This window comes from Pipistrellus hanaki, assembly GCF_964339955.1.
Source record: "Pipistrellus hanaki genome assembly, chromosome: 1".
Lineage (NCBI taxonomy): Eukaryota > Metazoa > Chordata > Mammalia > Chiroptera > Vespertilionidae > Pipistrellus > Pipistrellus hanaki.
The window spans coordinates 122,988,748-123,014,063 of NC_140503.1; the positions used below are offsets into that span (position 1 = coordinate 122,988,748).

General features: G+C 38.1%; 1 protein-coding gene across 1 annotated transcript in view; it reads right to left on the bottom strand.

Moving 5' to 3' along the window:
* The window catches only part of DNAJC1 (DnaJ heat shock protein family (Hsp40) member C1), a 193,687-nt gene that overhangs the window by 82,731 nt on the left and 85,640 nt on the right, over positions 1-25,316 (bottom strand). The window contains exons 7-8 of the mRNA XM_084868533.1: positions 18,929-19,019; positions 30-193 (exon numbers count right to left, since the gene is read on the bottom strand). Of these exons, the coding sequence (XP_084724659.1) occupies positions 30-193; positions 18,929-19,019 (255 nt within the window). The remainder of the gene's footprint in view (positions 1-29; positions 194-18,928; positions 19,020-25,316) is intronic.

Below are 25,316 nucleotides of genomic sequence, written 5' to 3' on the forward strand. Positions count from 1 at the left end.
ACAAAATAAATTTTGAAAAGCTTATTTACCTGTTTTTTCTGTGTTCTGTTCCTGTTTTCCAGCCAATCATCCATTTGTTCCTCAATTTCTTCTATAGAAGTTCCATGATCATATGATTGAATATATGCACTTTCCAAAGGTGTATACACAGGAAATTCTGGTTTTGGTTTTTTTACTTTAACTTTCTTTGGCTCTAAAAAAAATGTTTAAAAGAACACAAATAATTTTTAATATTTTATTCATAGACCATATCTTTAAAGAACACCTATTTTCCATCAAACTATTTAACTATAGGTTTTAGTGTGCATTTTCCACTGCATACATCATTTTAAAATAAAATTCAGAGGCCCTGGTTAGGTAGCTCAGTTGGTTAGAGCATCATCCTGATACACCAAGGTTGTGGGTTCGATTCCCAATCAGGCACAAGCAAAAAACAACCAATGAATGCATAAATAAGTGAAACAACAAATTGATGTTTCTCTCTCTCAAATCAATAAATAAAAACAAAACAAAAAAAATCCTCAGAGATGCTAATGATGAGATGATGATATATAATCACCATCAATTTGTATACAAAGTATTTTCTATGTGATTTCAGTTTTATGTGGAATCTGAAGAATAAAATAAATGAACAAACAAAATAGAAACAGACTTACAGATACAGAGAACAGACTGATGAATGCCAGAAGGGGGGTTATTAGGGGGCTGGGTGAAAAAGGTGAAGGGATTAAGAAGTACTAATTGGTAGTTATGAAAGGGACATAAAGTAAAGCATAGGGGATATAGTCAACAATACTGAAATAACTATGCATGCCAGGTAGGTACTTGAAATATTGGGGGAACACTTTATGAAGTATATTATTATATAACTGCTATGATGTATACCAGAAACTAATATAAAATAACATTGAATGTAAACTGTAATTTAAAAATAAAAATTTTAAAAACTGGAAAAAAGTACTTTACATGAAACATTTCATTTCTGGCACAATTGAAAAAGTCTGGTCATTAGTGTTTTAGTCCTTTACCACCTAATAGTTAAATATTGGAGAAGTAACTTAAACTATTTAATCAAGTGTCATTTTCAGATCTGTAAAAGAAAGCTAAATCTAACCTCATAAATTTGATATGGAAAAAAAAATTATATACCCCCATTAAAGTACCTGGCACAAAATGGTACACATTTATCTTTTCAATATTTACAAAGGCAAAATTAATTTGGCAGCATCAGGGGTAGTTATCAATAGTTAGTTATCAACTGGCCTCTTCATTAAATTCCATTTTGATTAGAGAGTTAACACTGAGAAGCAACTCTGTTCTTTTTAAAAAAAAAAAAATATTTTATTGATTTTTTACAGAGAGAAAGGGAGAAGGATAGAGAGTTAGAAACATTGATGAGAGAGAAACATCGATCAGCTGCCTCCTGCACACTCCCCACTGGGTATGTGCCCATAACTAAGGTACACATCCTTGACCTGAATCAAACTGGAACCCTTGAGCCCACAAGCCGACGTTCTATCCACTAAGCCAAAACGGTTAGGGCAGCAATTTCGTTCTTAATTACTATTGTCAAAAATCACACAGCCTTATAACCATATCTTAACCATCCTGCGTGTGTATGTGTTTGCATGTAATATAACTTAATAAAATTTATGGGCATAGGAATAGACAAAATCCTGGATGAGAATAGAGAACCTATAAATATTTCAATTCAGTGGGGAAAGAATTTAATGAATGATGCTGGCACAACTGAACATCAATTTGAAAAAATAACAACTGAGACACATATAAAAACAAATCCCAGGTGGATAGGTAATTTAATACCAAAACAATAAAAATCTTGCAATGAGAAATCTATAAAACTACCTGTACTATTTAAAAAAAGGAAATCTTAATTAGAAACCCAGTTGCAATAAAAAAGATAAAAGATAGAATAACAAATCAAGAGAGAAATAATAGATTTGTAAAGAACTTCTACATGTCAAAGTACAAACAAAATATTGATAAACAGAGTATAAAGTAACAAGGGGATAAACTGCCCAAAAGAAAAAAAGGCAAAAAATAATGTACATCTAATATATAAAAACTCAGGGTCTGTAACGACCACTAAAAGCTTGACTGAACACCAAAAGTCAGTCCTGCAGTCAGTGCTGGGTTGCACAACCCAGCACTGACTGCTGCCAGTATGGGCATAGTGACCCAGCATTGACTGCTGAGTGGGCCGTGGGTCATGTCCAGAAAGAAGCCTGGAGAGAGAGGCAGGGTCTGATCCAAAGCCTCTGTAGCAGCTATTGATCAACAGTTGCCTCTCTTTTTGGGCTTTGCCAGCAGCCGCCCTCTCTTTCTCTCCACCTCTCTCTCTCTCCAAGCCTCCACAGGGGCTCCTTATCAGCCCCGCCGCTCTGATCAGGCCTGGAGATAGGCCTGAAGATGCTGACTGCATAGAAACCAACCAATCAGAACCAAATTGGCCAGCAGGGGAGGGCAATTAGGAGTGAGATCAGGCCTGCAGGGGAGAGCAGTTGGGAGTGAGATCAGGCTGGCAGGGGAGGGGAGTTAGGGGTGATCAGGCAGGCAGGCAGGTGAGCAGCTAGGTGCCAGTGGTCCTGGATTGTGAGAGGGATGTCTGACTGCTTGTTAGGCCTGAACCCTGTGGGATTGGGCCTAAAATGGCATTTGGACATCCTCCAAGGGATCCCCGATTGGAAAGGGTGAAGGCTGGGCTGAGGGACCCCCCCTCCATGCATGAATCTTGTGCACCAGGCCAATAGTTAAGAATATAGTGCAAGGGAAAACAGCTTTGTTTAGAAATAATATTACCTTAATTAGAAATTATGTGGAATCTACTATTATATTTTATTTTATATTGCTTCAATACCTTAATATTTGCAGACTTTTGAGTTGCTGACTAAAAAAACCCCCCACAACAAACCCTGATACCATAACAGGAAATTAGCAACTTAAATGACATATGAATTTGGTACAAACGTATCAACAATCACATACAGTATCACCAGAGTACTATACAAGCCCAAATGAAAGGCCAGTTTTTTTGTTTTCTTTTAAAAAATAAGTATTTTTATTATTTCAAAGAGAAAGGGAGAGGGAAAGAGATATGGAAACATCAATGATGATGAAAGAGAATCATTGATCGGCTGCCTTCCGCATGGCACCTACTGGGGATTGAGCTTGCAACCCAGGTATGTGCCCTTGACTGGAATAGAACCTGGGACCCTTCAGGCCAATGCTCTATTCATTGGGCCGAACTGGCCAGGGCTAGGTTTTTGTTTTTGAAAACGTTTTTAGAAAAGAAGAAGCCATAAAATAAACTCCACGTGAAGAAGCCTGTCACATTACCCAGACTCTCTCAATTTTTCTTTCTTTCTTTTTTTTTTTTTTTTTTTAAATATATTTTATTGATTTTGTACAGAGAGGAAGGGAGAGAGATAGAAAGCTAGAAACATCGATGAGAGAGAGTCATCGATCAGCTGCCTCTTGCACATCCCCTACTGGGGATATGCCCGCAACCAAGGTACATGCCCTTGACCGGAATCGAACCCGGGTCCCTTCAGTCCCCAAGCCAACGCTCTATCCATTGAGCCAAACCGGTCTCGGCCAGACTCTCTCAATTTTCATTTTATTTTGAACAAAGTACTGCTAAGGAACAGCCCACATAAATGAGAAACCATCTCATGAGAACAAATTCTGTCTGTTTATAGAGAACCACTTACAAAAAAGAAGTAAATAAATCTGGTTGTTTGTATTTATTTCTGAGGTGTTTCATCACCATTACAAGTGTTCGATGTCTTTTTAAATAAGCATTTAAAAATCACTTTAGCTGAAACTGGTTTGGCTCAGTGGATAGAGCGTCGGCCTGCGGACTGATAGGTCCCAGGTTCGATTCTGGTCAAGGGCATGTACCTTGGTTGCGGGCACATCTCCAGTGGGAGGTGTATAGGAAGGCAGCTGGTCAGTGTTTCTCTCTCATTGATGTTTCTGACTCTCTATCCCTCTCTCTTCTTCTCTGTAAAAAAAATCAATAAAATATATTTAAAAATCACTTTAAAAAAGTAGTACAAAACTTCTAGTTCTGGAAAAATGGAGAAACACTTTTCCACAGTCATCCCACTAAGAAAAGCAAAAAGTCTTAACTTTTTTTTTTTAGTCCTAATTTTTTTTGTATGAAACAAACATAACATGATTCTGAATACTGAAGAGAAGATAGACCAGCTAGGTATGGCAGGACTCAATGAACACCACGGTGGTGAGTTGTTTGTTTTTTGCGTCATACATCTCAGACGAAAAAATAAAAATATAAAGAAAGGAAAAATATTAAGACAAGAAAAAAAACAACCAAAACAGAACTTTTAGATAACAGCCAATCTACTGTAAGAAGAACTGACAAAACCCTTCCCATGCCAGCAGCTAACGGGAAGCCCAGACTCCTGCCACTGTGAGGAGGCACCACAGTCTCCACCGGGTGAGGTAGGAGAAGCTGTAGGAAGCCAGACTTTCATCCCTGCTGAGAGGTAACGAGGACCACCTTTCCCTGTAGTCAGTAGAGAACAAGTGGGTAGCCTGGATTTCCACATCCATCCACAGATAATGAGGTGTCCCCACCCTGCCCTTCCAGGATGGTTGCAGAGGATGCAGAGAGGACACTCAGAGCTTTCACAGCTGCCCGGCAGCTATGAGGCAACCCTCATTCCTTCCCCCACCCCATTTCAGAAGCAAGGTGGGGAGCAGTAAGTAGACATTTGTGTCTATCCCAGCCAGGGTGTTATCAGTGGAGCAGGAACGCCCATACCCGCCCACCCTGAGAGTATGCACAATACTCCCCTCAGCTGAAATACAGGCCAAGAAGGGAAGCGGGACTCCCACCCCTACCGGACCATAACAGGGCAGCAACCTTGTCCTCCTTCTACTAGAGCTTTGTCAGAGAACATCAGGAAAAAGAAAATATTTCAACAAGATCCAGAGTCTTATAATGCCCCAAATGTACAAGTTTTAATAAAAAATATCATCATATCAAGAATATCTCAATTTGAATGAAAAGAAAATCAACAGATGCCAACAAGATGAAAAAGATACCCAAATGATCTGACTAGGATTTTAAAGCAGCCATATAAAAATGTTTTGACAAGCAATAAGAAACACTCTTAAAATAAAGAAATAAAAAGTCAACAGAAAAAAGAAAAAGAAAGAAAGAAAAAGAGAAAGAAAGAAAAAAGAAAAAAACAACGAAAAGAAAAATATCTTAAAAGTAATATGAGAGAAATGAAACCTTACTTGTGGAGGAAAAGCAATTCAAATGACAATAGAATTTGTATCCAAACACACGTAGCCCCAGTGAAGTGGCACATTTTCAAGTGCTCAAAATAAAGAACTATTAACTTAAACTTTTGAATCTAGCTGATTTGGCTCACTGGATAGAATATCATCCTACAGACTTTAGAGTCCTGGGTTTGACTGTGGTCAGGGCACATGCCCAGATTGTAGGCTCAATCCTCAGTAGGGGACATGCAGGAGGCAGCCAATCAATGATTCTCTCTCATCATTGATGTTTCTACTCCTCTCTCCCTCTCCCTTCTTCTCTGGAATAATAAAAACATGTCTTAAAAAAATTCTGTATCTAGTGAGCCCAGTCAGTGTGGCTCAGTGGTTGAACACAGACTCAGGAACCAAGAGGTCACCAGTTTGATTTTGGGTCTGGGCATAAGCCCAGGTTGCAGGCTCAATCCCCTGTAGGGGAGTGTAGGAGGCAGCTGGTTGATGTTTCTCTCTCATTATTGATGTTTCTCTCTCCCTTCCTGTCTCTAAAAATCAATTAAAAAATACATTAAAAAAGAGGTTTTAGTTTAAAAAAAAAAAATTCTGTGTCTAGTGAAAATATCCTTCAGGATCAAAGGAAAAAAACAAGATAACTGTAGATGAAGGAAAACTAAGAAAATTTGTTACCAGGAGACCTGTCTGATAATGGCTAAAGGAAATTTTCCAAAAAGAAAAGAAGTAATAAACATTTTTTGAAAAAATAGGAAGAAAAAATAGGAGAAATATAAAAATATGAGTTAACACAATAGAGTTTTCCTCCTCCTCTTCAGTTTTCTAAGTTATGCTTGACAGCTGAATTACAATAACATTCAATATATGTAAAAAAAAAAATACATAAGACAATTATAAGTGGGAAAGGTAAAGGGAGGAAATGTTTCTATATATCACTTCAAATGGTAAACTGTGGACAACAGTAGATTTATAAGTTATGTATATTTAACAAATACCTAGAGCATCCACTAAAAAAAATTATACAAAGTGATACACTACACAAACTATAAATAAATCCAAATAGAATTAAAAATATATATATTCAAGTAACCCACAAAGAATCAGGAAAAAGAAAACAGGGAAATGAAAAAGAGAGAGAACAAAGAGAAAACAAAAATTAAAATGGCAGACTTAAGGCTTAACATATCAATAATTACATTAAATGCAAATGGTCTACATAGTCCAATTAGAACAGAGATTGATACATTGGATGAAATATTGTGACCTATGTACATTCTATCTACAATAAACTTACTTCACTTATAACAATATGGGTGTTTGAAAGTAAAAAGATTGAGAAAGACACACTATACAAATATTAACCAAAGAAAGCAGTAGTAGTAGTAGCTATATTAATATCAGATAAACAGACTACCAACCAAAGGTAAAATCATATGATGATTTTAAAAAATGTCAAGCCACCAGGAAGACATAGCAATCCTATATATGTATGCAACAAACAACAAATAAATGATGTGAAAATGATGGAAAGGAAGAAATAGAAAAAAAAAAAGTCACAATTGCTTTCAAAGACTTCAACATCCCTCTCTCAACAATTGATAGGATATCTAACCAGAAATCCACAAATATCTAGAATAAGTCAATTATACCATCATCCAACTAGATATAATTTGTATTTGTATAATACTCTATTCAATAACAACAGAATATACATTTCAAATGCATATAAAATATATACTAAAACACACCTCAACAAATTTAAATGAACTGAAACCATACAGGGTGGGCTTTCTGATGAAAATAGAACCAAGCTAGAAATCAATAACAGAAAAATAATTGGAAAATCCTCAAAGACTTAGAAATTAAACCACATATTTCTAAATAATTCATGTATCAAAGAGGAAGTCTCAAGATAAAAAAAAGACAAACTGAGCAGAGACCGATTTGGCTCAATGGATAGAGAGTAGGCTTGGGGACTGAAGGGTCCCGGGTTCAATTCCGGTCAAGGGCATGTACCTTGGTTGCGGGCATATCCCCAGTGGGGGGGGTGCAAGAGGCAGCCGGTCGATGACTCTCTCTCATCGATGTTTCTAACTGTATCTCTCTCCCTTCCTCTCTGTAGAAAATCAATAAAATATATTTTAAAAAAAAAACACAAACTGAATTAAATAATATAATTTATAAAACACATGAGACATACCAAAATGGTGCTACAAGTGAAATTTATAGTGCTAAAAGTTTACATTAAAAAAAAAAAAAAAAAAAGAAGAGCCGAAACCGGTTTGGCTCAGTGGATAGAGCGTCAGTCTGCGGACTGAAGGGTCCCAGGTATGATTCAGGTCAAGGGCATGTACATTGGTGTGCAGGAGGCAGCTGATCGATGTCTCTCTCTCATCGATGCTGCTAGCTCTCTATCCCTCTCCCTTCCTCTCTGTAAAAAATCAATAAAATATATTTAAAAAAAACTTTATTCACCTCAATTAAAAAAAAAAAAAAGAAGAAGAAAAATCTCAAGTCAATAATCTAAGCTTCCACAACAAGAAACAAACAGCCCGGTTAGTGTTGCTCAGTGGTTGAGCGTCAGCCTATGAACCAGGAGATCTAAGTTTGATGCCTGGGATGTAAGCTTGATCCCTGTAGGGAACCAATTCCAACATGTCATAATTACAAGAGTTTCACCAAAAGGTTGGTGAAGCTTTGGCGGCTCAACAAGGGTGAGCCACAAATGTAATTACCTGTTGAAACAGCTAAACAACATCTCCCCCAAACCTGAATAAGATAATCGCTTGCCTCCAGACAGCTAAGAGCATCTTAAATCTGCATATTATTGCCTCCTATTGGCCAAACACCTGAACAGCTCTAGGCTATTCCCCAAACTGACAATACCCTTTGAAATATATTATCTCCACCTTGCCTTAGGACAAATTATGTTAATAAATACCAAGGCCTTCTTAGACAAGGTAAGTCTTCTAGTTCCTTTAGCTGAAGGTGGTCCTCTGACCCCCAATGCCTTTCAAAATTATCTTTGTCTATGGACTCCTTCTTGAATCTATGCCTCAGCCCCTTTCTCCAGACTGCTGAACCCTTTGTAAGGCTGGGAAAAGAACCCCAGCAGATCCCCAGTAGGGGTATGCAGGAGGCAGCCAATCAATGATTCTCTCTCATCATTGCTGTTTCTACCTCCCTCTCTTCCCTTCCTCTCTGAAATTAAGAAAAATATTTTTTTTAAAAAATCAAAAGATCAAAACAAGCAGAAGGAACAAAATAATGAAAATAAGAACAAAAATGAATGCAATGGAAAACAAAAGCAATAAAGAAAAATAAATGATACAAGGAAATTGTTCTTTGAAAAGATCAATAAAACTGATAAACATTTTGCAAAACTGACAAAGGAAAAGGGGAGAAAACAAAAGTTACCAATATCAGCAGTGAAATAGGAAAAATTGCTATAAGACAGGCAGATATCTAAAAGACAATAACTGAACATTAGGAAAAACCCTATACCCGTAGAAAAACCCGTATTTTCCAGCGTATAAGACGACTTTTGAAACGTAAAAAGGCAACTGAAAATCGGGGGCAAAAGACCAAAATTGCACAAAAATTACCTGCAGATCTTGGCAGCAAAGTAAGTCTTTTCTTTGAAGTGGGGGGTAGTCTTATACAGCGAATATAGGCTTAAACCTATGTTTTAACTGTAAAATTAGGGGGTCGTCTTATACGCCGGAAAACACGGTACATAAATTTGACAATTTAGAAGAAATCAACCAATTGCTTGAAATATAGTAACTACCCCAACTCATCCATGAAACAGATACATGAAATAGGTATCTTACCTATAAAGGTAATTCAATGTGTAATTTACAAACTCTGGAAAAATAAATATCCAGGCTTAGTTTGCTAGTGGAACGTTTAAAGAATTAACAGTAATTCTACAGTTTCTCTCAGAAAAGAGGGAATATTTCCAAATTCATTATATGATGCTAGTATTACCCTGATACTAAAATAATACAAAGACGGTATAGTTTCTAGAGGAAACTACAGATCAATATCTCACATGAATATAGAAGCAAAAATCTCCAAAATTTTAGCAAATGGAATTGAGCAATATATATTAAAAACCAAAAACCAAAAACCAAAAACCACCCATACACAATGAGCACGTGGTATTTACTACAGGGATCCACGTCTGGTTCAATATTAAAGATTCAGATAGAGGAACCAAGATGGTGGCATAGGTAAACACGTGCAAATTTCCTTGCACCCTCCCACAATCACATCAAAATTACAACTAAAATTCAGAACCACCATCATTCAGAACCTCCTGAAATCTGGCTGAGTGAAGTCCTACAACTATAGAAGTAAAGGACAAAGCACATTAGACTGGTAGGAGGAGTGGTGGCATGGAACTGACTGGCCTGACGCTCGCTCATGTGTGGTATGTCTTGGCTGAGGAGGATGTCTTGGCTGAGGAGGTCTCCTGTGAGGAGCAAGGGGTCCCAGCTCCACACCAGGCCCCAACTCAGTGTTCAGTGTCAGGAAGAAGACCCCATAACTTTGGGCTGTAAAACCAGCAGGGGTGGTGGCTGACAGGTACCCCTACTTAGATCCATCACTGGGCATGCAATGGAGACCACAAAACAAAAAGAAAACTTAATTCATGTTTTAAATTATAATCTCTGCAGATATAAAATAAGTATTTGGCAGTAGGTTTTGATTATTTGATTTTGTTCTTAAATCATATATAATACAAAGAAAAAGGTTAAGGAAATACCAAGTTTTACTTCAATCCTTCCTACCTTTGTCTATTCAAATTTTAATCTTTAAAATCAATTTATTTATTTAAATTTATTTTTATTGAGTTTATTGTGGTGACCCAGGTTAATAAAATTATATAGGTTTCAGATATAAAATCCTATATATTCTCTATCTGTATATTGTATTGTACATTCACCAAACCAAGTCAACTCTTTTTCTATCACCATTATTCCCCCCTTTACTTTCTTCTAACTCCCCCTCCCTACTTTCCCTCTGGTAATCACCACACTATTGTCTGTTTCTGAGTTTTTTCTCCCCTTTGCTTAATCCCTTAACCTTTTTCTTTCTTCCTTTTTTAAAATCCTCATCCAAGGATATGTTTTATGAATATAAAAGGGAGAGAGAATGAGAAACACTGAAAGGAGAGAAAATTATCAATCTGTTGCCTCCCAAATGAGCCCGACTGGATTCACCCAGAACACAGATACATGTCCTGACTGAAAAATGAGCATGCGACCTTTTGGTGTATGGGACGAAGCTCCAACCAACGGAGCCACATGGCCAGGACGCCCTTCGCCTTTTCCACTTAGACTCCAACCTTCTTCCCTCTACAGCTGTCAGTCTGTTCTCTAAGTGTCTGTTCCTATTTTGTTTGTTAGTTTATTTTGTTCATGAGATCCCACATATGTGATATATGGTATTTGGCTTTGTCTGACTTATTTCACCTAGCATAATATTCTCCAGGTCCATCCATGCTTTAGCAAAAATTAAGATTTATTTTTTATGGCAGAGTTGTATTCCATTGTGTAAATGTACCACAGCTACTGATGGATACTTGTGGACTGTTTTCAAATCTTGGTTATTGTAAACAATGCTGCAATGAAATAGGGGTCCATATATGCTTGGTTATTGTAAACAATGCTGCAATGAAATAGGGGTCCATATATGATTTGAAATTGCTGGATCATAAGGCAGTTCAATTTTTAACTTTTTGAGTAACTCCATAGTGCTTTCCACAGTGGCTGCACCTATCTGTACTGTATTCCCACCAACAGTGCATAAGGGTTCCTTTATCTCCACAGTCTTGCCAACGATTGTTGTTTGTTGATGACAGCCATCCTGACAGGTGTGAAGTGACATCTCACCATGGTTTTAATTTGCATCTGTCTGATAATTAGTGACACTGAGTATCTTTTTCATATGTCCATTGGCCATTTTTATGTCCTCTATTCAGGACCTTTGCCCATTTTTTATTTGGATTGCTGCTGTTTTGTGTGTGTAGGTGTGTTTTTTTTTTGAGTCGAATTGTTCTTTATAAATTTTAGAAATTAACCTCTTATAAAATGTATTATTGACGAATATGTTCACCCATTGAGTGGTAGTCTTGTAATCTTGTTGGTTTCCTTTGCTGTGCAAAAATGTTTATTTTATTCTTCATTTATTTTTAAAATTTCTTTATTGATTAAGGTATTACATATGTTTCTTTATCTCTCCATTGTCCCCCTATCCTCCACTCATGTCCTCCCCTCCCCCCACCCTCTTGTCTGTGTTCATTGGTTAGGCTCATATGCATGCATACAAGTCCTCTGGTTGATCTCTCCCCCTTACCTCCACTCTCTCCTACCTTCCCTCTGAAGTTTGACGCTCTGATTGATGCTTCTCTGTCTCTGGATCTGTTTTTATTAATCAGTTTATGTTGTTCATTATATTCCACAAATAAGTGAGGCCATGTGATATTTATCTTTCTCTGACTGGCTTATTTTGCTTAGCATAATGCTCTCTAGTTCCATTCATGCTATTGCAAATGGTAAGAACTTTTTTTTTATACACCATAGTATTCCATTGTGTAGATGTACTATAATTTTTAATCCACTCATCTGCTGATGGGTACTTAGGCTGTTTCCAAATCTTAGCTATTGTAAATTGTGCCACTATGAACATAGGGATACATATATCCTTCTGATTGGTGTTTCTAGTTTCTTGGGATATATTCCTAGAAGTGGAATCACTGGGTCAAATGGGAGTTCCATTTTTAGTTTTTTGAGGAAATTCCATAGTGTTCTCCAGTGGCTGCACCAGTCTGCATTCCCACCAGCACTGAAGAAGGGTTCCTTCTTCTCTGCATCCTCCCCAGCACTTATCATTTGTTGATTTGTTAATGATAACCATTCTGACAGGAGTGAGATGGTATCTCACTGTCATTTTGATTTGCATCTCTCGGATGATTAGTGACTTTAAGCACGTTTTTCAAACATCTTTTGGCCTTCCTTAAGTACTCTTTAGAAAATTATCTATTTAGGTCCTTTGCCCATTTTTTTTTATTGGATTGTTTATCTTCCTTTTAAGTTGTAGGAGTTCCCTGTAGATGTTGGAGATTAAACCCTTATCGGTGATTACATTGGCAATTATGTTCTCCTATACAGTGGGCTTTCTTGTTGTTTTGCTGATGGTTTCTTTTGTTGTACAGAAGTTTTTTATTTTGTGCAAAAATGTTTTAGTTTGATGTAGTCACATTTGTTTTTCTTTTGTTTCCCTTGCACAAAGTGATGTATCAGAAAAAATGTTATGAGAAATGTGTGAGATTTTATACCCTGTATCATTCTAGGATTTTTACGGTTTCAAGAGAAACATTTAAATCTTTAATCCATTTTAAGTTTTTGGTTTTGTGGTGTGTGTGTGTGTGTGTGTGTGTGTGTGTGTGTGTGTAGTATAAAAAAGTGGTCTAGTTTCATTTGTTTTTTGCATATACTTATCTGTCCAATTTTCCCAATATCATTTACTGAATAGCTATCCATACTCCACAGTACATTTTTTCTTTCTTCTTTTCTTTTTGGCCAGGACATAGGCTTTATTGAAGAGTAGAGTACGATTGCCTGCTGCTTCCAGAGAGATGATCAGAAGAGAGCAGAAGAGAGTCACAGTATGTTTTTTCTTTTGTCAAATATTGACTATAAAAGTGTGGGCTTATTTCTGGGCTTTTATTTCTGTTCCATTGATCTATATGTCTGTTTTTATGCCAGTACCATGCTGGTTTTATCAATATGGTCTTGTAGTATAGTTTGCTATAAAATAGTTGGATTCCTCCAACTTTGGTCTTCTTTCTTATAATTGCTGTGGCTATTCAAAGTCTTTTGTGGCTCCTTATAAATTTTTGAATATTTGTTCTAGTTCTGTGAAATGCACCATTGGTATCTTGATAGAAATTGTATTGAATGTATAGAATGCATTGGTGAGGTAATTTTAATGATGTTAATTCTTACTATCCATGAACATGATATATTCTTCCACTTATTTTAATCAATTTTTTTCTTTAGTATCTTATAACTAGTGGCCTGGTGCATGAAATTCATGCACGGAGGGGGTGGCAATCTGGGGCCCTTTGGGGGATATCCAATTGCTGGCCACAAGGATTAGGCCTAAACTGGCAGTTGGACATCCCTCTCACAATCTGGGACTGACTGCTGGATCCTAACCACTCACCTGCATGCCTGCCTGATTGCCCCAAACTGTCCTTCCCTGCCAGCCTGATCTCACCCCTAACTGCCCTTCCCTGCAGGCCTGAGCTAGCCCCCAACTGCCCTCCTCTGTCGGCCAATTTGGTTCTGAATGGTTGGTTCCTATGCCAGTCAGCTTCAAAAGCTCTCCCTCCTAGGAAGCCATTGGCCCCTGATAGTTGACCCAGATTTGGTTCTGATAGGTCAGTTTCTATGCTGGTCCGCGTCAAAAGCTATGCCTTCTAGGCAGCCATTGGCTCCTCACACTTCACCCAGATTTGGTTCTGATTGGTTGGTTTCTATGCTAGTCAGTGTCTCTGGGCCTATCAATGGGGCCTGATCAGAAAGGTGGGGTTGATCAGTAGACCCAGTGTGGAGGCCTGGAGAAGAAATGGAGGTGCGGCTGCTGGCCCTGCCTGGAGAGAAAGAGAGAGGCAAGTGCTGATCAACAACTGCCACACAGGCAAGGGATCAGACCCTGCTTCCCTCTTCAGGCCTGTTTCCGGGCCTGATTCACAGCCCTCTCAGCAGTCAGTGCTGGGCCACCAAGCCTGCAGTTGCAGCAGTCAGTGCTGGGTTGCCATGGCAACCCAACGCTGACTGCAGGACTGACTTCCAGTTGGTCGAGCCTCTGATCATGATGAACTCAGGGTTTTTATATATTAGGATATTCTCAGTACATGTCTTTCATATCTTTGGTTTAGTTTATTCCTAGGTATTTTATTTTTTTGGACGCAATTGTGAATGGAATTGTTTCCTTAGTTTCTCTTTCTCATAGTTCATTAAAATGTATAAAAATGGAATTGCCGAGACCAGTTTGGCTCAGTGGATAGAGTGTCAGTCTGTGGGCTGAAAGGTCCCAGGTTCAATTCCAGTCAAGGGCATGTACCTTGGTTGCAGGCACATCCTCAGTAGGGGTGTGCATGAGGCAGCTGATCGATGTTTCTAACTCTCTCTCTCTCCCTTCCTCTCTGTAAAAAAATCAATAAAATATATTTTAAAAAATGCAACTCATATACAGATGCTTATTTTGTATCCTGCTACTTAATTCATTTGTCAATTCCAGTAGTTTTTTGGTAGAATCTTTAGGGTTATGTAACACATGGTATCATGTCATCAGCAAATAATGACAGGTTTACTTCTCCGTTTCTAATTTGAGTGCCTTTATTTCTTCTTTTCCGATTGCTATGGCTAGATCTTCCAGTGTTATATATATAAAACCCTAATATGCAAATAGACTGAACAGTGAAACAACTGAACTGAAAAACTGGTTGCTATGATGTGTGCTGACCACCAGTGGGCATGCATGGAACATGGCAGGTGTTAGCAGCAGAGGGCAAAGGATGTAATATGGTGGGCATCGGCTGTGGTGGAATAGCGGAGTAAGTGAGCACGGGCACCAGACCAAGGCGAGGTACCAGATGTTGTTATCGGGACGAGCCTCTGGTGGTTACTGAAAACTTTTTGCTTCTGCACTCTACAGTCCTGCCCAGCATTTTCACCTGCTGCTGGCAGCAGCCCTGCTTGCACCTGCTGCTGGCAGTGGAGCCACCATTCACAGCCATTGCCAGCACCTGGTGCCAGTCCTGATTGCTTGGCATCTTCAGCAGGTGCAAGTGTCAACTGCTGTCCCTGATCACCAAAGGGCTTCTCCACTTACCCCTGCTCCTGAGGAGCGATCAGGCAGCAGCTGCCACTCTCACCCACTAATGATGCTGGCCCCACTCACACCTGCTGCTGGCACCGGCCCCAATCGCTCCACGTTGTCAGCAGGTGCAAGCAGGGCTGGCACTGGCAACGAGTAGGAGCAGTAGGAGCAGTAGGAGCAGTAGGAGCAGCAGGAGCAGTAGGAGCAGCAGGAGCAGCAGGAGCAGCAGGAGCAGCAGGAGCAGCAGTAGCGGGAGTGCGGCTGCCAGCAGACTTGGGACTGGGGTCCATGGCAGGAAGGGCAGGTTGGGGGCGGGAAGGATGGGCCAAGACCTGCCCCAGTGCCCAATGTAGCCTTGTGGTCCACAGTTCAAGATGCACGAATTTGTGCACTGGGCCCCTAGAATTGAATAAGAGTGGTAAAAGTGGGCATCCCTTTCCTGTTCAATCTTAAGAGAAATGCTTGTAGGTTTTGCCCATTAAGTATGATGTTGGCTGTGTGTTGTCAATATGACCTTTATTACATTGAGGTATGTTTCTCTGTTGCAACCTGGCTGGAAGTTTTTAGTTTCATCAAATGCTTTTTCTGCATCTATTAATATGGTTATGTGTTTTTTACCATTCATTCATGTTTATGTAGTGTACTATGTCTATTGATTCAGGGGTCTTCAAACTATGGCCTGCGGGCCACATGCGGCCCGCAGAGGAGTCTGATCCTGCACGCCAGGTTTTTTGGGCAGTGAGCGCAGCCGAGGTGTTACAGTAGGAATTAGTAGTTCATATAGTCCGGCCCTCCAGCTCTCTGAGGGACCGTGATCTGGCACCCACTTTAAAAAGTTTGAGGATCCCTGATTTAGATATTGTACCAATCTTGCATCCACAAAATAAATCCCATTTTATCCCATGGTATAAGATCTTTTTAATGTATTGCTGGATCAGTTTTGTTAAGGATATTAGCATATATGTTCATCAGAGATATTGGCCTATAATTTTCTTTCTTTGTAGTGTCTTTATCTGGTTTTGGAATTAGGATAATGTTGGTCTCCTAAGTGAGCTAGAAGTCTATTGTCCTCTTGAATATTTTGGAATAGTCTGAGAATAGGTGTTCTTCTTTGAATGTCTGGTAAAATTCAGTTGTGAAGCCACCTGTTCCAAGACTTTTGTTTGTTGGAAGTGCTTCAATTTCACTAGTTGTAATATGTCTATTCACATTCTCTGATTCTTCCTGATTCAGTTTTGGGAGATTGTAGTTCTAAGAACTTATTCATTTCCAATTTCTTGGTATATAATTATTAGTAATATTTTCTAACAATCTTTAATTTCTTTGGTGTTACTTCTCCTCTTTCATTTCTGATTTTACATATTTGGGTACTCTTTCTTTTTTTCTTGATGAGTCTGGTTAAAGGTTTGTTAATCTTCTTTATCTTTTCAAAGAACCAGCTCTTGGTTTCACGAATCTTTTGTACTGTTATTTATTTCCTTCATTCTACTCACGCTGGCTCTGTTTGCTCTTTTTCTAGTTCCTTCTATTATAAAGTTAAATTGTTTATTTGAGATTTTTCTTATTTCTTAAGTAAGGCTATAATGCTATAAATCTCTTGCTTAGGGTTACTTTCATTGTGTACCCTAGATTTTGGTTGTGTTCTCATTTTCATTTGTTTCAAGGTATCTTCTTATTTCTTCCTAGATCTCCTCATTAACCACTATTCATTGTTGAGTAACATGTTCTTTAGCCTCCCTGTGTTTGTGTGTTTTTCTTGTGCTTGATTTCTAGTTTCATTCCATTATGGTCCGAGAATATGCTGAGATACCCCTTTGCAGATAAACCAAAAAACAAAACAAAACAAAAAAAAACACCAAACAAACAAAAAAAAACACACAAAAAACAAACAAATCCAAAACAAAAAGCTAGTCCCTGTGCTAAAGTTTCCCTGACATTATCCTGAAATCTCCAAAGTGACCTAATCTAATCACCTGGGTCCTTAAAAGCAGAGGACATTTCCCAGTTATATTCAGACAGAGATGAGACACTAGAAGAACAGTAAGATGAACTACTGCTGGATTTCAAGATGGAGGAAGGGGGCCAGGATCCAATGAATGTGGGAGGTCTCTAGAAGCTGGAAAAGGAATGTACCCCTGCTTGATAAACCTTGATTTTAGGCAAATGAGATCCATGTCAGACTTCTGACCCACACAACTCTAAGATAATAAATTTGTGTTTAAACCATTTAATTTGTAGACATTTGTTAGAGTAACAATAGAAAACTAACAGTGGGGTAATCTAGTCCAAAATGTTTTTTTTTTTTTGTTTTTTTTTTACAGATCAGAAAACTAAAATCCTCAAAGGCACACATTTAGGTAGTGGCAATGCACTTTTGGGTGTGAAGAGAACATAATTCCCATCTATTCTTAAACCATGGTCTGATTGATGTCAGGGTGAAGGCAGAAAGTTAGGACTTTCAGTATATGAAGGGAAATAGGTAACACCACTTTTCTGTATATTAAATGTGTGATATTACGTACTAATACCACAGTTGCTCATCTCTAGGTTGATTTGGCTAAATTACTACGATATGCTGCAGAAAAACTTTTACTGCATATCCTCAAAAGTACATAAATTATTTTTTATAAAACTATGCATGCTAACATGTACATTCATTTATAGATACAAAGTGATCTTTGCATTGTCTTCTGTGCCCAGATTGGTACTGGGTACACCATGCACTTTTCTAGGAATCCAGATCCACGAAGGAAATGAAGTATGAATCAAAAATACATAGGAATTTTTAAAATAAGAAATTTCACCTCCATGAGTTCAGTCAAGTACTTATCAAGCACCTACTGTGTACCAGGGACTCTTTTAAGGTACTTCGATAGAAACAATAGACCTGAAACTTATTTTTTATTGGGGGAATCAGATGGTAAACAACAGTAATAAATAAATTAATGCTAAATATTGTTAAATGCTCTTAACAAAAATAAAGGAATGTAAAGGCACATTTTGACCAGTCTTAAAAGATTTATGTAAACACTAGATGCCTGGTGCATGAAATTCATGCACTGAGGTCCCTCAGCCTGGCCTGCACCCCCTCAGGGGATGTCCAACTGCCATGTTAGGCCCGATCCCTAAACTGGCAGTCAGACATCCCTCTCACAATCCAGGACGGCTGACTCTTAACCACTTGCCTGCCTGCCTGCCTAATTGCCCCTAATCACCTCTGTGCCCCCAAGTACCCTCCCCTGTTGGCCTGATTGCCCCCAACTGCCCTCCCTTGCCAGCCTGGTTGACCCAACTGCTCTCCCCTGCAGGCCTGATTGCCCCCTAACTGGCCTTCCCTGCCGGCCTGATCTCACCCCTAACTGCCTGGTCTCCCACAAGCCTGATCGCTGCTAACTGTTTGCTTCCCTGCTAGCCTGATCATCCCTAACCTGGTCTAATTAGCATACTACCCTTTTATTAGTATAGATTTTACTTAATAAAAAGTACATTTAGTTTTATTTATCCAGTTTAATTGAAACTTTTTCAATAATCAGACAAAAAAGAAAATGGGGAAAATGCCTTTTATGTTCCACTTCTAAAATCAGCAATAACTGTCTTTAGTGTTCAATAAAAGACAACTAACTTTATATATAGGGTGACATAGAAGACATAAAAAATTTAATTACTACTGAATTTAAGGAAAAATTAAAACTTAAATAATCAGTTTTATATAATTTGTTAACACAGTAAGACAATGTTTAAAACTCACTTTGAAGTGTCTCAAGTTCAGCTCTAGTCAATTCATCTTCCTTTTCCTTCAATCTTGTTTCTTTATATTTAGCATAAAACTGTCCAGCATCCTTAAAAAAGTTACAAATTAACATAAGAATCAGTTTGCTTTGATATTATTTTCCACATAACTTTATTTTAAAGCAGTATATTCCTTTTTGTTTTGTTAGTTCTCACCAAAGGATATTTTCTTCATTGATTTTGTTGTTGTTGAGAGAGTGGAAGAGAGAAAAAGAGAGAGATATCGACGTGAGAGAGACATATCAATTGATTGCCTCCACAAGCCCCTAGTGGGGCCTGGGATCAAACCTGCAACCCAGGTACATGCCCTTGACTGGAATCAAACCCACAACCCTTCAGTGTGCAGGCCAATGTAAGCATGAGCAATACTGGTTAGGGCTAAAACAGTATATTCTTTAACAACGAATCTTCCTTTGTGTTTATGCTTTCAAATTTTATGATATACAGAAGAAACTAAATGAACACTTTTCTACAATTTTACTGTCTTAGAGAGCTAATTAAAGCCAGACATTGCATGAGCATACATTTAAATATTTTCTCTCAGGTACGGAAAGGAAGTATCCTCTTCCTGTTTTCTTCCATTGTGCATTTTTTTCAATATAGTGCTATCACATGACTAGAGAGCAGAAAAAAGACACTTGTTTAATGGAATTAAATTATTTTTATAGTAAATTGTATTATTATTATTTTTTAAAATATATTTTTATTGATTTTTTACAGAGAGGAAGGGAGAGGAATAGAGTCAGAAGCATCAATGAGAGAGAAACATTAATCAGCTGCCTCTTGCACACCCCCTATTGGGTATGTGCCTGCAACCAAGGTACATGGCCTTGTCCGGAACAAACCTGGGACCCTTGAGTCCGCAGGCTGGCTCTCTATACACTGAGCCAAACCGGTTAGGGCTAAATTGTATTATTGTACTAACATTATTTTCATATTAGTCCTTTAACTCAAATTTTTTTTAAGTTATTATATGCAAATCTGATTATGAAACTTATATGACCATGAAGATACAAGTGAAAGTTGTCATTCCTCCTACTATACTAAGATATCAGTTCCTATTGTGGAGGGTTGAAGATTGAGAACACATGCTGTAAATAAATGCTTAGGTGTCAAGATAACAGTGGCTAAAGTGTAAAGGACTGGTACATACCGTGTTTCCCCGAAAATAAGACATTCTCCAAAAATAAGACTTACTTACAAGTTTCCTCCTGAGTGAAATATAAGGCATCCCCCGAAAATAAGCCCTCCCCCCCCCCAAAGGCTCTGTCTCAGAATGCTATTGCTAAATATGAGAGATTTGGTGCACTGATTCTGAAAGAAATGGAGTCACAAGAAATTCACCAGGAAATTCAGGAATTGGATTGTTATGATGATGTTCCAGAAGATGATGACATAATTGTTATTGAATAAATGAGTAAATTCTTGGTACTGTAGGATTCACAGTTTGTCTGGTTTGTGTTGACAACTACCGTACTACCGTACCTTAATATAGGTAATAAATTTCCTTTATTTTCATTTAACAATAAATGTGTACCGTATTCTTCTTCATGGAAAAATAAGACATCCCCTGAAAATAAGACCTAGCGCATCTTTGGGAGCAAAAATTAATATAAGACACTGTCTTATTTTCAGGGAAACAGGGTATGTATGACTTAGCAGAGTACTGAAAAAAGACTAAACCTTTAATAGTCACAGACATGGAGAAAAACAAATTGATACCAGAGGCATATAAAGCTCTTGACAATTAAAAAAACCAAAAACATAATTTTCATCACCCTTTGACTCAAACTTCATCTATTCTATAGTGCTATTACCTAAAGCTGCCAGGTCACACTGTGCTACGCTTCCATGACTTTGTGTATGCTTTGCCCTCTAGCTAGAATGTGTTGCTATTCTACCATTATTCTGATGCACTATCTATTTTTAAAAACCCTATTCAAGCATCATATCCTTTGTAAGATTTTCAAGGTGCCTTCCCTAACAAAGTAATGCCTCTTGTATACTGCTACTATATTGAAACACACTTCTATGATTGCTAGAATCATGCTATATTCTCCCCTAGAAAATTAGAAATGTAAGATAGGAGTACTTATATGCTCAGAGCACAGTGTCTGCCATAAAGCAGACACTCAATAGTGTTCATTGAACTAAACTAGAAATACCTGAGAAATTAGATAGAAAGAAATGATGACTGAGTGATGTGGAATAATAAGGAGAGGTATAAAAAATAACTCTAGGGCAGTGATTCTTCCAACTGGTGTGCCACAAGAATTTTTCAAAACATGCAGAATCTGACTATTTAGTTAGGGGCATTGACCTCTTTTCCCTTAGATCAGTAGTTCTCACAGTTCTAATGTTGTGGTGACCCCCAACCATAAAATTATTTTTGTTGCTACTTCATAACTAATTTTGCTACTGTTAATGAATTGTAATGTAAATACCTGTGTTTTCCAATGGTCTTAGGCGACCCTGCTAGTGGTTTTCAACCTGTGGGTCATGACCCACAGGTTGAGAACTGCTGATGTAGAGCCCAAGACCATCAAAAACACAGATATTTACATTATGATTCATTAACAGTAGCAAAATTACAGTTATGAAGTAGTAACGAAAATAATTTTATGGTTGGGGGTCACCACAACATGAGGAACTGTATTACAGGGTCGTGGCATTAAAAAAGTTGAGAACCACTGCCTTAGATTGTCATATAAAAAAATGACAATAGCCACCACCACAATAGCTATCTGGTGTGAATGAATAAAAATCACTTTTTTTTTGTCAGATAGACAAAATATATACATACATACACACACACATATATATACATACATACATATATACATATATATATATATAAAATATATTTTATTGATTTTGTACAGAGAGAAAGGGAGAGAGATAGAGAGTTAGAAACATCGATGAGAGAGAGTCATCGATCAGCTGCCTCTTGCACACCCCCTACTGGGGATATGCCCGCAACCAAGGTACATGCCTTTGACCGGAATCAAACCCGGGTCCCTTTAGTCCCCAAGCTGATGCTCTATCCACTGAGCCAAACCGATTTCGGCAAAAAATATATTTTTTGATGTGCTGCAGATGTTTAATAATTTGTGGCCATGAGATGAAAAGATTGAAAATCACTGCACTAGGGTTAACAGTCCTAGGTTTAAATACCTAGAGCAAATAATCATACATCCACATGAAAGGGTTTTATTTCTTAGGAACAAAGATCAATCCTTGGCTCTACCTTGATGCACATGTAAATGTATAAACACTTAGGCCCTAGGATGGGATTATCTCTCTTCAAGTTAAAGCTTTCCCCTGGGGTCTATGTCTCTTGGGGTTATATCAGAACTCGCTACTTGATAATGAATTAGGGGAATAATAAGATATTTCAAAAATAATTTAATCAATATAATAAAGATGTATCTCTTATTCTTTCCATTCCACATTTATATTCCTCATTTCTACTAGGAGATTCCCACAAGGCATGAGCCAACTAAATAATGATATAATTTGTTCTCCCGTGCCCATATATACTTTAAATTTCAACAAGGTTTTTGGTTAAGGTTTTATGGCCCCTTACCATTCCTCATGTACCTAAGAAAACTCAACCCTGAAGTAGAATTATTTTATATTAAACCTTATCAGTCATTTATTCCTTGATATAAATGAGTGAATGAACATATGTATATGTATTTCCCGAGAGTAGGTTTTGTTTTTAAATGTATTTTTATTGATTTCAGAGAGAAAGGGAGAGGGAGAGAGATATATATAAAAACATCAATGATAAAAGAAAATCAATTGCCAGGAGGGTGCCTCCTGCATACCTCCTGGCAATTGAGCCTACAACCTGGGTATGTGCTTTTGGTCAAAATCTAACCCTGGACCCTTCAGTCCATAGGCCAATACTCTATCTACTGAGCAAAACTGGCTAGGGCTGAGAGTAGGCTTAATAGTAAGAAAAGAAAAGGTCAGGAAGATATTGGCTCCTTTAGGGTAATAGAAAATGTGACACCACACAAGAAAAGAAGAGCACAGAGAAGTTATTTATGAAATGTGAAAGACACTATATTGATTAAGAGGACAGATTTTGAAGCCAGATTATTAGGATTAAGATCTCAGTTTTAGATGATCCCAAATGGCAGTGGAGAAGGTGGAAGGGTGGAAGCTACACTTATCTCCTTTTGGAACCAAACTGGAATTATAACTAATTTATAGATCAGTTATCCTAAATAACCAACCAAAGACTAGCTGAACAGGAGTCTTAAAACCAAGGATTTACAGAAGAAGCCACATTGAGACTGGTAAAAGGGCAGAGATGTGAAAAGGGCTGGCCTGGCTCAAGGGGTGGTGGCTGAGATTCCAGAAGGATGTATCAGCAGCAAAGTTTCCCATTGAGAAGTATAGGGTCTCACCAAAAGAGGTGTCCCAGGCCAGAGCACCAGAGCCAGGAAGAGGTGTCCATACAGCACCTGGCGGTAAAAATCTGAGAAGATTCTTTTCCCCAGAGAGACAAGAATCCACTAGAGTAGGGGTGTCGAACTCAATCAGAGAAGGGGCCAAAATCTAAAATCCAGCCTAAATCGCGGGCCGAATGGTTTACTGAACAGTCATAAACTGACAATGTCATAAACTGACAGCGGAGTGCAGTGATGACAGCGCGGTGAGGCCACATTGCAAGGCCTGGGGGGCTGGATTTGGCCCACGGGCCTTGTGTTTGACACATGTGCACTAGAGACACAAACACTCTCTTGAAGGGCTAACACACAAAATCTTACAGGGAGGCAGATTAGAGTTATGTGAGGAAAGACGGGTTTGTAGTTCTAGGTAGAGCTGAAGAGAAGGCCATGAAGATCACTGTGCTGAGTTCATTTCCCAGATCTGAAATACAATCAGTCTTAAGTGCAGCATTCCTCTCCATACTGCATCCGCCTGGGGATATGGAATAGTCCCACCCTCTGGACTACCTCTGGCACCACCTGGTGGAACTTGCACACATCTGAAGAATCAGCTGCCTGGACCACAGTGTAGTGTGCTATGGGCAGACTCAGGAAATGTCAATGATCGAGTTGAGGGGCACTGGGCTGGGAGTAATTTGTCATTTTCCTGTAAATGTGACTGGTGCCTCATTCTCACAAAAGACCCCTAATAAATAAAATCAGAATTTAAAGGAGAGAAGTAACAACTGACACCAAAGAAATACAAAGGATTGTGGAAAATATTCCGAACAATTATATGCCAAGAAATTGAACAATCTGGAAGAAATATATAATCTTCCAAAACTGAATCAGGAAAAATCAGACTCTGGACAGATAAACTAAAATTAGTGAAATTGAAGCAGAAAAAACAAAAAACAGAAGCCTCCCAACAAACAAAAGTCCTAGACTAGATGGCTTCACAGGAGAATTTTACCAAATATGCAAAAAGGAACTAACATCTATCCTTCTCAAACTATTCCAAAAAAAATTAAAGAGAAGGACTCCCAAGCTCATTTTACAAGGCTAGTGTTATTCTAATTTCAAACCAGATAAAGACACTACAAAGAAAGAAAAGAATAGGCCAATATCTCTGATGAAGATAGATGCTAATATCCTTAATATATTAGCAAAACAGATCCAACAAAAAGGTCATACACCATGATCAAGTGGGGATATGAGGTTGGTACAATATCTGCAATTTAATCAACATCACACATCATATAAATAAAATGAATAGAAACCACATAATCATATCATTAGATGTAGAAAAAGTATTGGATAGCTGAGACTGGTTTGGCTCAATGAATAGAGCGTCGGCTTGGGGACTGAAGGGTCCCGGGTTCGATTTCGGTCAAGGGCATGTACCTTGGTTGCGGGCATATCCCCAGTAGGGGGTGTGCAAGAGGCAGCTGATCAATGACTCTCTCTCATCGATGTTTCTAACTATCTCTCTCCCTTTCTCTCTGTACAAAATCAATAAAATATATTAAAAAAAATATATATTAGATAAAATCTGATACCCATTTATGATAAAAACTCTCAGCAAAGTGGAAAAAGAGGAAACCCATTTAAATGTAATAAGAGCCATATATCACAAACCCACAGCCAACTCAATGGGCAAAAATTGCAAGTATTTCCTTTAAGATGGAGAACAAGAGAGGGATGTCTGTTTTCACCACTCTTATGCAACATAATACTTACTGAAAGTCTTAGCCACAGCAACCAATAAAAGGCATCCACATTAGAATAGAAGAAGTACTAGTAAAATTTCCATTAATTGCAGATGGTACTGTATAGAGAACCCTAAAAATTCCACCAAAAACTACTAGAACTGATAAATGAATTCAGTAAAGTAGCAGGATACAA